Raw genomic sequence first — 13003 nt, forward strand, 5'->3', positions numbered from 1 at the left:
AACACCAGTGGATATTGGAATGGGAATAAAAAATACAAGAGGCTGTGGATAAGACTGATGGCTGGGATTGAAAGCAGAGCTTGAGAAGAGACATAAAATTGGGGTGGAAGTGTCTGTGAACTGGGAATAAGGGTCTTTGGCATAGCTCAGTGGGAAAACTCGGTGCTGCTACAGCAGCAGAGCTGTGGGTGAGGACAGACGGCCATCTGCAAAGTCACACGGGGTGAAGTTTGCTTAATGTCTGGCTGTACCAACCCAACTCCAACCGGCACCACTGGTTTTTCAAGGGCACAAACCCACACAGCCACCACACAAAATTTTACAAAATAACCCTCTCTGTGGACAACTTGTGCAGCACGTGACTAGATAATTCCTGCTTTTAGATGCAAGGCCTTACATGTAACCCTCAGGACAAGAGCTCGTCTGCCAGGAAACCACAAACCCTACTGCTGCCTGAAAGGGCAAGGACCATCCTACTCACAGAGAATCTGCTCCCAAAACACTCTTCACTACTCTCAGACAATGAGACTTCACTGCAAATGGAACACGTTTGTGTGTTCTCTTTTTTATCCCAGTAGCCTTGTCCTCAAGCAAACCTCTTTTCTCCCCACCAAAGATCTCCCCTCCCAATACAAACCCTCCAACACCACTGCACTGTTCTGACCCCTCCAAACTAAAAGCTGAGGCAGCAGTGGACGCTCTTGCTGACAGAAAAAGAGATGGGGGTGTCCAGATTGACTCGTGGCTTGAATTCCAGTTTACAACACTGCTCACAGTTTTCACCAACCTCAAGACAAGCCTCTGGAGTGCTGTCCAAATTCTGCAGGCCAAGCTCTTTGCTAGAGCCATATATATATACAGACACACACTACACACACTTGATTTAGAGAAAGAGATCCAAAAAGGCAAAAGAAAATGGTTAACCACAATGGAACCTTCAGCTCAGCTAGGACCTGCAGATGCTGTCGTGATAGAGATAAATGGTTTCTAGTCAGCAAATACAGTATTGCCTTCTCTACTTACGGCTTCAAATGTTCTGCCTCAAGAGACAGAGCTGGGGGAAGGAGGAAGACGTCTCCCTCCTGTCAAGCCTACACATTGGCTTGACCCACATGCCAAGTATTAAATGTTAATCAAGAGGTGACAGTCACACCTAGCCCTGCTCTGTCAGGACACTGCTCTCCTGATGGGTATATTGCTGCAGGATCTGCTGTCTGCTACATAGATGGAGAATGTCCCCCATTACCTAGCAGCAGGCGCTTCTCTTGTCCCTTTATCCCCAGCATATGCCCACCTACCATCACGCATCCAACTCAGAAAAATGTGAGTTAAAATGAACACCTTTCCCCTTTTCCACAAAGCAAACAGCCCATCAAACAAGCACAAAGGAACCATCAGCAAAACTACACTTCTGCTGGTGAAGCCTGTCCTACCCTCACCCCCCTTTGTAAAATATTTATTTTTTATAGGTGCTGCATATTTATCTCCACTGAGAGATGCATTTGTCATTCGATTTATCTCACTTGATCCCCACAGCTGCAGCCCCAGATCCATTTCATCCGCTGCCACATACATTATCATTTTTCTTTCGTTGCAGAAGTGTCACCAGAAATCCTGCAAAATCTCACGCTCTATCTGTGCAGTTTGGTGGTGTGTGTTCGCTCTCACAGCCGTATGCTTCGCTTCTTCTTTCCCCCTCCTCTCTCCTACCCCTGCAATCCCTCACAGTCCCACCGCTATCAGCCACAGATATTAACGAAATGTAATGAGATCTCAGTCCTGTGTTAAGAGGCAGGGAACAACCAAGAAGGTAAAAGAAGACAGAGGAAAGAGAGAGAGAAAGGGCCTCTGCGTATGCCTTTTTCCACTCTGCCAAATACAACAACCATATCTTTCCAGAATAAAAGCAATCAGAACATACGCGTGTGTGTGTGTGTATGTCGTTAACATCTCACATCGGTTCCCAGCTAAGCAGCTCTGTGATTAGCGGGATTGATTTTGTCGAACTGCCAGCCTTAAACACCAAGGGTTTATACCAGCAGAGACCACAGCAAAAACCCAGCTCCTCTTACTGTAAACGGCGCAGGGAACTATAAATGATCTGAAGCAGCTGGGCGTGTGTGTTCCAGGGAACCCAAATCAAGCCCAGTCCCCCACTCACAGAAAGCAGAGGGAATATTCACCTCGGGACAGAGAGCGAGCAGCAGCAGGAGTGGCTGTTGGCAAGGCAAACCGGCACCTCCTGCCCTTCTGTCTAGCTGCAAGTCATGCCTAGATCATGCCAATCTCCTGCCTCCACCCAGCAGTACCTGCCCCTTATCGATGCCTGCCCAGTTTTTCTCTTTGACCTCCCACCTCTGCCCTGTGATGCCTGTCAGGGCTCTAGAAGAGGGAAGAGGCAGCCTCCTCCAAGCATCCAGCCACAGAGGCTCTGCACTCCGAGCTCCTTACCAGCCTGTGGAGGCAGTGACCGCTGTGGGGTCATCCCAGCAGCTGGGCAGAAGAGAAGCCTTTGAACCATCTCCTGTCCCTGCTGGCTCTCCTTTCCTTTGATCTGCCTGGGTGCTTCCTGCTTCCAAGCAAGGAGGTTTGAAAGTTCAGTCTGAAGGCAGTTCAGCCTAGCTTCTCCCAAAGCCGCTGACCAGAAGACGAGGAACGCAAGGCTCGCCAGCTGGAACACAGCCCCTACGACACGGCACTGAGAGAAGCGTGAGCTCGTTGGGGAGGAGGAATCAGGACAGATGGATTTTTACAGTTAACTGGAACCATACCAGGAGAAAAGCCTCCCCCCCACGCTTTCCCGAAGACTCTGAGATTTTGGGAAGCTAACCTCAGCCCCCCAGCCCAGCAGACGCCACGAGGCTGTGGTTAGTGGCAGCCAAACAGGAATCCGATAGCATTAATTCTCTGCAGAAATACAGGCTGGTCCCAGGGTGTGTTTGGAAGCCACAGGGCGCTTGGTGCCAGAGGGCTGTCAGCCGTTTTTCATTCCAGCTAGAACATCGGCTCCGACAGCTTCGATGCTCTCAACAGCTGCTGGCTGAGAGGAGAGGGCTTCGTACGCCGCCGATAAGCGAGGAGCACGCGAAGCGAGAGCAAGCACAGGAGCTGCTCTCCTAGCACAGAGTGCCTGTCAGCTCACATTAGCCAAAGCAGCCTACTGCCAGCTAGGCACTGGCCTGTGCCAGGCGGCGGGGACCCAGCCAGGAGTCATGTGCCTGACAGATGCCAGCCTATTACACACAGCAGAAACCAGGAGATCTGCCTCCCAAGTAGCCCGTGGGTTCCAACTGAGACGTTGCTCTCATGTCAACCAGAGACATCATAGCAACAAGGTATGCAGACACGGAGTCTTCCAGCAGACACCAAAGCAAAGCAGAGGTTCCTGTTCCCATGGGGGATATGACAGCAGCCCTCTGCCAAGCTTGTATGACACCTGCCACTCACGAGTTAAAAATAGAGAGGACTGGGAGGAAGGGAGAGAGCAAGTTCCAACATGTTTGCACTGAGCAATCTTACTGCTAAAAGGAGAGAGGTCACTGCTCATTCAAAACTGAAGCCACCCAGCTAGCAAGGTATTAGGGAAGGATTACGCACAACACATCCAGATGCACAGCACTATGAGGCAGTTTTGTTGCAGACAATGAACTATGCAAACATGAAGCAGGTAGGAAGAACACTCTGCAGCACTTTCATGAGGTGGGATGGAGACAGGAATTTTACAGGTTTGTATGGAGGGACTTGGGGAGAAAGTGCCCCAGCTGATGGAGACACTGTGAAAGGAGGGAAGATTGCCATCTTGTGGAGAGCATGTGAGGGAGGCCCTAAGACAAGGGAAAGTAGGGGCTCACAGACCACAGGTACTGCTCTGAGACAACACAGCAGTTTGGACAACTCTGAGTTGCCAAGAACTCATCTACATTCACTAATCAAAACCACATCTTACAGCAGTTATGCAGCCCTCTGCTCGACTGTGGCTCCCAAAAGAGTGGCTAACTCCACAGCCACTTTCACCTACCTTCAGCCTCCTAATTAGATGTGATGCCTCTGCTCCTCCCCAAGAATTCCCCCAAATGCAAAGAAAAACTATAATTAAGAAACGGTAAATGGCTCTCCCCTCACGTTATGAGGACCATCTTGAGTTCACTGTTAGCTTAAACGACTTTATCCCACTCTGTGCACATTCAAGACATGACCAAGAAGTGTCTTACACCTTACCTGAATGACAGTGGGGAGAACCAACTCTGGGAATCCAATGCTGTGGGCTTGGCAATGCAGATACTCAAGCATCAGGTCATAGAGCTGTTCAATGAGTCCATCCTGTGTAGGGGAAGCAAAAAAAGAGATATCAGATAGGAACTAAACCCTATACAGTGCTCAGATTGGGAAATCAGTCTCCAGCCTTACGGGACAGGAACACAAAGCATATTGCCAGGGCAACTCTGTTGTTTACAGACATGCTGTGCTCTGTTGGATGCTGGGGTTTCACTTACTCGGAAGGCCTTCTCCTGGAGGTTGGCATTGGAAAGCTTCAAGATCACTGCGAAGTTTATAGGCTTAGCACTTATACGTCCTGGCTTCTTGTTGAAATCTACTTGTTGGAAAACCTACAACAGAAAAAATTGAGTGGAAAGATATCACACTGCAAAACAAACCAGATACCAAATGATGCAACTAAGATCATGCAGTTGGTGGCAGAGCTGAGAAGAAGATCCAGAAATCCTGATTGAGTGTATTTTGAAGCTGCCCCTTAAGGTGAGAAGCTTTTCAACAGTTAAGATTAGAAGTTGCTTACACCAAATCCATTACCCTTTCATTGCCACTGAAATAATTGTCCTAGAAAGCAGAGAGAACAGTAAGTCCTTTTCACAAACACCCCTTGCCAGGCAAGGTTTCTATTCTAGCACATTTCCCAGTGGCATCCCTTGTACCAGTTATAACTGAACAGCCTTGGAATAAATGCGTATTATTCTCCATGGACACATTTTATAGCAAGGGACATGGAGAAAAACTGAGTCCTTCTCAGAGTTTGAGAGGAGACCATGCACCCTGCTTATCAAAACGATGAGCACACACAGCTCCAGGGTGCAGCTGGATGCCCAGCAGACCAGCATGTAATGTCAAAGGCAGACCTGCACTTTCGCTTTTATGTTTTTCCAGAGCTTGTTTAATGATCATGGTTGGGGGGAGGAGTATTTCTGAAACAGAAGGTATGAAGCTTACATATTAGAAAGAAGAAAACAGAGAGTAAGTTTACATGTGTGTGTGTGACTGGCTCTCCAGGTTGGCATCTCAAGTTCAGATTTAATTAAGAAGAGCCGTTATTGCCTTAAAACGCAATAAATTGTAATCAAGGCCAAGAACTATGAAAGCCTTTTCCTCACTCCCTCCTTTTTGGAAGGGGTCTCCTGGCTTCACTGGGGGAAGGGTAACATGAATCAAGGAGAATTTCCATTCTTCACTTCCCCAGAAGGCTACATTTGGCACAGAGTTTAGCTCTCTTCACCTGAAATCAGCTAGATCCAACGAGCAGCAATACAAATATGCCCTTTCCCAGTCTGGGAGGGGAAGATCTTAGGGGGAAGTTGGTAAGAACTGCAAAAACCACCTGATGGGGCAGATTCCCAGAGAGTTCCCTGAGGAGATAACAAGTGGCAATGAAGGGAAGTGTTCACTAGCAATGGGATCTCATTAAAAAAAAAAAAATCAGCCAACAATTGGTAATCATTTGCATATCTGATGACAGCCACTGAGAGGGGCTGATGAGGAGCATATCCTGCCCACCCACACTTTTGAGCACCTCAGAAGCAACCTCCAGTTCCTCTCCCTGCCCCCAATCCTTTTTAAATCGCACTCCTGAGCAGGAAATAATTTCTATTCCCGCTATGCAGTGGCAACACATCCATCATCAGACCCCAACCAGCCCAGCAATGTGGGGATGCAGCACGCTGATTGCCAGAGGGTGAGGTGAGGAGGAAAGGGAGGGTGTTCAGGTCACATGGATGCCCCCAGGCCAGAAAAGCAAGGAGACGACTATTGATTTTTTACATTTTATTTGTCAATCCAGGTTATTTGGAAGGGAGGGACAAGCTTGGTGGCTTGTGGAAACAAAGAGCCCTAGTCTAGGGAATCGATGCTATAAACCTCGTTATGCACAGTTATTTCTTTGGCCAAAACAGTAGTATTGATCCCTGAGGTCAGACGCATTAAAGCGAAAGGCGTCAGGCTCTGTGGGATCCTAACATGCCGCTAGGCAGGCGGGGAAATGCAACCAGAGGTTCTGAAACTCTCCCAGGAGGTGCTAGGAAGCCAATCAGGACATGTGGGAAGGGGGGAAAATGTGGTTCCCATCTCAAGGCTGTGCAGAACGGATCAGCTACCAGCCAGACTGAAGGAGAGGGTGACTGATGTCTAGGAATCCTGTGGTAGTGTGGAAAGGCGATAATGAGGGACTAGAGGGCCAGAAAATGTCAAAAACCAACAATTTGGCTTAAGTGATAACCACTAGCAGACAGAGGAAAGGACAGGGCAACACAGGCAGGAAGGAGAAGGGTTTTTGGCAGTCTCAAGCTCACAGACGATTTCCACGTGGCTAGTCAGAAGGGTGCTCAGATACACAGTTGATACTGCCAGAGCGCAAACCAGAAAACCAACTGTGCACCCACAGCACTCCCACTGTGTGGCCCCGTCTGCCTCCAGTTTCCTTCTCTCAGGCTCTAGCAAAAGCCTCCTGCCATCGCCTTTGATCACCCCACAGCTGGCTGCCCCAGGCCAGCTCCCAGCAGGGATGCAGTGCTTTGCTGGGCCTGCCTGCAGCTTTCCCTTGGGTCCATCAGTCACCCTCCTCGCTGAGGGAAGGGCTCAGAGCCTTGTTAAGCCGCTCAGGCACAGTCTGGTTATTTTATGTCCATACAAACTGCTCAACTTTCTGCAGAAAGCAGAAGCACTCAGTCATAAAACAGTTAAGGTTGGAAGGGATCTCTGGATTTCATCTAGCTGGGTCAACTCAAACAGGTTGCTCAGGGCCATGTCTAGTCAGATTTTGAGTATCTCCAAGGACAGACACTCCACTATTTATCTAGGCAACCTGCTCTAGCCTCATCATATAGAATTGTTGTGTTGTTGTGCTTTTTTTAAAAAAAAATGCTTAAGCAGGACCCCTGTATTTCATTTTTTATGTATTGCCTCTTGTCATTAAGTGCCATTGAGAAAAATCTGGCTTCAACCTCTTTATTCACAGAATGGTTGAGGCTGGAAGAGAGCTCTGGAAGTCATCTTGTCCAACCTGCCCTGCTCAAATTGGGCCACCAAGAGTCAGCTGCCCAGGACCACATCCAGATTGCTTTTGAATATCTCCAAGGATGGAGACTCCACAACCTTCCTGGGCAAGCTGTACCAGTGCTCAGTGACCCTCACAGTAAAAAAAAGTGTTTCCTGATGTTCAGACAGATGTTCCTGTATTTTGGTTTGTGTCTGTTGCACCCTGTCCTGTTTCTGGACATCACTTAAGAGATCCTGGTTCCATCTTCTACATGCCCTCCTTTCAGGTATTTTATACACATGAGTAAGATCCTCCCTGAGCCTTCTCTTCTTGAGGCTGAACAGTCCGGCATGCCATTGGCCTTCTTTACTGCAAGGGTGCATCACTGGCCCTTGATCAATTTGTTGTCCATGCCCTTTTCTGCAAAGCTGCTTTCCAGACAGCCCCCAGAATGTTGTTATTATGGGGTTACTCTTCCTCAGGTGCAGGATGTTGCATTTCTCTCTGTTGAGCTACACGAGATTTCTGCCTGCCCATTTCTCTACCCTGTGGTCACAGCATGAGCCTGGAAGTTCAGCCAGCTTTCAACACACCTCACAGTCTGCTTATCTAGTGTGCAATTCAACAGTTTGTCTGTGAGGAAGTTATTGGAGATCGTATCCAAAACCTTGATAAAGAGAAGATAAACAACTTCCACTGCTCCCCCCTCATCCACTGAGCCTCTCATCTCATTGTAGAAGTCTGTTAGATTGGTCAGGCATGATTTCACTCAAACAACCCCTGGTACCTCCAGGGCTGTGATCCAGAATTTAAGAGCTATAATATAGTGGTGGAGAGAGGAGAATGAGGAAAAGGAAAGATGCATCTTCAGTGGGTGCAGTGGTTCAGCTCAGTCTGTGTAAAGTTCTAGTTCTTCCTCTGTGTGTAAAGGAGGCAAAGAGCCCGTGTCTTGTAGAAAACTAATTTCAGACCTGTGCTTAAACGTATGACAACGTCCAGCATTATCAGTTCTCCAACTACAGTCTTCAGCTGATTTCCTCCGACACAATCCGCTGCCCACTCCCATCCACGTTGCACTCGAAGCCCCTGGGAACTTTCTCCGAAGCAAGCTGCACATCCAAAACAAGACTCAAACCATTTAAGTGTCAAAGTGAAAAACTCGTGCTTTCCTAAGCATGGCAGGGTTAACCTCCTCTCCCATCCCTCCACAGAGGAAGACAATTTTAAATTGGCATGCAAAGTCTGCCTGCGGGGAAGATTTCCACCTTGTTTATCCACGCCTGCCTTCCAGCAGATGAGCCACCAATTTTCCTGCTGTAGAAACTAGTGCCTGCCACACAATAACTGAAGTGATGCAAAAAAAAAAAAAAGCCTGGGATCTCACAGGCCCTTCAAGGGAGGTAACAATACAAAAATAAAAGCCTGCCTGCTTTACACTCTCTCCCAAGCCACCTCCTCCTATATAAGATGTGATTTTAGCAAGCTGCTTCTTTTGTTCCATCCTGGAAAGCAGAGTCAGAGAGGAGAGAGCACTGGATGCCCATGCTGGGGAGCATCAGCCCTTGTCAAGATGGATCAAGCAGTCAGCTCTCATCTCTACTGGCAGGGGCTTGGGGAATTCCTGTGCCCACGGGAATTGCACAAACATTGAATACACAGTCTCTTGAAAGCACAGCAGCGACAGGGCTGAGACAAGAGGTAGCAAGGGTTGGGCTTCCTTGATGGAGAGGGGGAAGGGAAACAGTTACACAGTCACTTCTTACACAAGGAGCTTCACAGAATCTACACTCTAAGGCCATGCAAAGCCCTCTCCAAAAAGTGCACAAAACATCACGTCACAAACCCCACAGCCTTTTTTACTGCACTTGGATTCAGTTGCAACAGTGACAGACAGAGCAGCCTTTCCTCCTTCCTATGAAATGGAGCATACCTTATGCTGGGAAGGCTTCGTTCTGCTTCCCCAACCCCAGTCACGCCCCTCAAGTCTACTCCTGCTTAGTACCAACACACTGATCAGATCCCTCAGTCTCATGATGGTTTGGATAATGGGCTTAAATGGATTTTTTTTTTCATGACATGGTGTGGCACGGGACTAATGTCTATTGATTAAGTCACTGCTGAATTTGTGAGCTAGTAGAAACAGGCTCACAGTTAAAGCACTAGGCTGGGCATCAGAATGCAGACTCTGCTCTCAGCATCACCACAGCCACCCTGGGACTTCAGGCAGGTCACTTTTGCTCTGCGTGCTAAAGCTTCCTACCATCTCATCCACACAGCTGAAATACATCTCCTTCCTGAAGATAGCTTGTGGAGACACATGAATGGTTGTAAGAGTGTTCAGATACCTCTAACAGAGAGGAGGAGGGAGTTGGGAAGAGATGGAAGTGTAAAGAAAATAGCTCTGAATGCTCTCGGGAACTCCACAGAATATTTGAGGGATCCCTTGCAGGGAACAGGCAGGAAGAAGGGAAAGGCTGACAGCTGCAGGGAAATATGGGAGTTTAACATCATGCCAGTCACCTTGGATTGTAGAAGTTAAAGCAAAATAGTTGTTAAAGTAATGTAAAAGAGTATGCAAGCAAGACATGCACACGTTTAGCCTGCCCCCATCTCTCCCTTGTCACCAACACCTGGACAAGCTAAGCCAAGCAGTGCCTCACAAACACACACAGCAGGATGGGATGTGGTCAGGGGCTTGTGGAAGCTGGGAGGAAGCTCAGTGTGCAGCGTGGTAACGTCTGACTGGGGCCCGACACACAGACTGCAGCCGAGGGGTTGGGGCCAGCATGCAAAGAGTGGGGGAAGGCCCCAAGGGGAAAAAGGCTTTGTCTCAGAGCACTAAAAAGTAAAAAGCAGAGCAACCATCCCCGCCCCAAGCTCTACTAGCCCAGAGTGGAGATGCCTCTATCATTAGATCTGGTTGGCAGAATTTCAAACATGCACCAACAAGAGGAAGGAAGCGGGCGAATGGCAAAGCCACACAGGCCAGGGCCCGGCAGCGGCGGCGGAGGCGGGAGAGCAGGAGGAGATTTATAAACATCGCTGCCTTCCACAGGCTCAGAGGATGTGGTTTGCAAAGGACGTTTACAACAACACGAAACCACAAAAGCCTTTGCTTCAACAGAACTTCATTAGGAACAAGCCCGGCTGACTCAGGTCGTTTATTATAAAAGTCTCCCTCCCTCCTTCCTCCTCCTCAGCATCCAGCCTCACGCTGACCTACTGGGGCTTCTGCATTCCTCACCCTGCCTCGCTCACGCTTCTTCAGTGAAGTTTGGCTGCACTTCTCACAGCAGCAACACTAGAAAGACCTATGTGGAGAGATGTCAGGCATCCCATATGTGGGAAAGCTGGATGGTCTCTTATTTCTCCAAACCTGCTGCATTTTGCCAGGTTGTGTTCACTGAGATCTTCTTCCTAAATAAATTCTTAATTCTTAAAGGGCTTTTTCCTTCCATTTCCCTTTGTGTGTAGTTAGGAGAAACTCTTCCTTTTGCTAAGATACGAACACATCAGCAGGATCAAGTAACAACAGCTTGGGGAGTTACTGCAACCAGTTGAGCCTCTGAATCTCTTCTTTGGCAAACCCTTCACCTACTCCAGCTACACTAGTTAAACTACCTAGGAAGGTATTTTTGCACCCAGCTGATCTCAGATACTTTCTGCTCACAGGCCAATAAAAGTTTCATCCTATTTGGCAACCAAACAATACATTCTGTCTGATGCTGTTTGCCAGGGATTTTAGGGAGTAAGCAAATCTGGCAATCTCAGGAGCTTTTGGTGGGTACAGTGGGTGCACTTATTAGGTAGTGGGCATCAGCTGTTGCTAGGTCAGCAGGAACCAACTAACCTCCAGGATAAACGGCAACACTGGGATGAAGGTCCTGGTGTTCTCAGACAACAGCGTAAGTGCACGGATGCAGTGCATGCGCAGAGGGTAGAAACGAGCCGTTGGTACCAGCCTAGAGAGGAAAAAAGAATATTAAAAGGATATTAAGCCAAGTTTATACAGGAACTGCACCTGCAGCCTTCAGTGACACCCGAGAGCCTTTCCTGCTCTACAAAAGAAAGACAGCTTTAGTACTGCACAGCAAACTGTTTTGAGCTGCTGAACCTATTCCCTGGTTGGAAATAGCTATTTCAGGCCACATACCCTCACACAGAGTTCATGCTGTCACGGGAACAGTGACCCTCTAGTGTGGAATGTCACCGAGGCAGAAGGAGCCAGACTAGCAGCGACCAGCGTACCAGAAAGTACAGAGTGGGAATGACAGTGACCTCTCACAGCCAAGTTTTTTCAGCGTTCTCCAATCCAGAGAAGCACCTGAGCAATTCCTATCTCCTTCAGAGAGATAACATGTACATTTGAACAGCCGGTAATCAGCATGGATGGGAAGAGGCCAGACTTTCTTTGACCCACACTCCCTTTGTAGAGCCAACTCCCTTTGTAAGGTTGGGATGGAGAAGGGTCAGCTCCCCCAGCACCCTGTAAGCCAGCAGCACAGGGGAGAATGCAGAGCTATCCCTAAAAGACACCAGACCTCATTGCTGTACCACTCTAGAAACCTCTCACTCTGAACGACCTGTTCTTGAAGACATGGATGCCTCCAGCATTAACAAGGATTTTTTTTTCTCTTTTTTAAATGCAGTTCCCAGACAACAGGCTCAAGTCTGATAAATGAACCCCTCCGCACCCCAAAGAGCTTGCTGAACAATCCAGGAGATAAAAAAAGAAAAAAAAAAAAGCTTGACCAGGCACCATAAATCACCTGCATCTCCCCCCAACTCCAAATAGTGAAATAATTATCATCGGATCCATTACAGAAATAAATCTACTTTGCACCCCGATCTGGCACCACTGGAGATGACGAAAGCCATTCTCAGGGATTAATTGATCGAGGAATAAACCTGTTAAGTGTATAGATTTACTGTAAACCAAAACCATTAATTTTAGAGTGCGTGGCGATGCGACAATCTGCTCAACTTCCCGATGGCTGGATGCACAGGGAATACAAAACGCAACTGGGTCCCAGCTCTGCTGAGGAAGGTCTAGGGCGCAGCTGGGGGGTTCAAACTGACTCACATTTCATCTCAGCAGAGAGTGCTCTCTAATCACTGTCTCTTGGAATGCCCGCTGTATGTCTCCCATGCAGCCAGGGCACAGGCTGTGGTGTAGAGAACAGCCTAAAGGCTTCTCAAGGTTTATTTTTACTCACTACAGCTCCTTCTGTTACAGCTCCTGGGTGACCACAATCTTTCCCTGGCTAGAAAGGACAACATCAACATCAGCCTCCACCCCACCAGGACAGATCACTGAGGGAAGTTGCTCTGGGACACCAAGGCTGTGCTTGCTTCTCCATGGAGGAGGCTGTACCTGCTTTCTCCCCTATATGTGCTGAGAGGCCAGGCACCAAACAGGCACCAAAACCCCTCATTTAACTATAAGTCAGGGAATAACCTCATTTTTATAGATTAGACTGGGAGCAAGGTAGATATCCAAGCAGACATGGTCACAAAAACATTTTATGGGATGAGGGGAAAAGGGATAACAGTACAGGAGCTTCTGGAAAAAAAAGACAACACCAAAACCAAAAAAAAACCCCCAAAAACCCATGAACTGTGATAAATGCAAGGACAGAGATCAAAAGGAGGAACTTACGGATTGTGGAGGCAGAGAAAAGCACAAAGCAGAGAAAGGAAGGGGAAAATCATCTCCACGTTCTACTATGTCTGCAATACCTA

At 48.1% G+C, this 13003-nt stretch overlaps 1 protein-coding gene across 1 annotated transcript in view; it reads right to left on the reverse strand.

Annotated features, from left to right (window-relative positions):
• NOC2L (NOC2 like nucleolar associated transcriptional repressor) overlaps positions 1-13003 on the reverse strand; it is a 41219-nt gene that overhangs the window by 14954 nt on the left and 13262 nt on the right. The window contains exons 12-14 of the mRNA XM_068414361.1: positions 11112-11223; positions 4494-4607; positions 4219-4320 (exon numbers count right to left, since the gene is read on the reverse strand). Coding sequence (XP_068270462.1) covers positions 4219-4320; positions 4494-4607; positions 11112-11223 — 328 coding nt within the window. The remainder of the gene's footprint in view (positions 1-4218; positions 4321-4493; positions 4608-11111; positions 11224-13003) is intronic.

This window comes from Nyctibius grandis, chromosome 17 (assembly GCF_013368605.1).
Source record: "Nyctibius grandis isolate bNycGra1 chromosome 17, bNycGra1.pri, whole genome shotgun sequence".
NCBI lineage: Eukaryota > Metazoa > Chordata > Aves > Nyctibiiformes > Nyctibiidae > Nyctibius > Nyctibius grandis.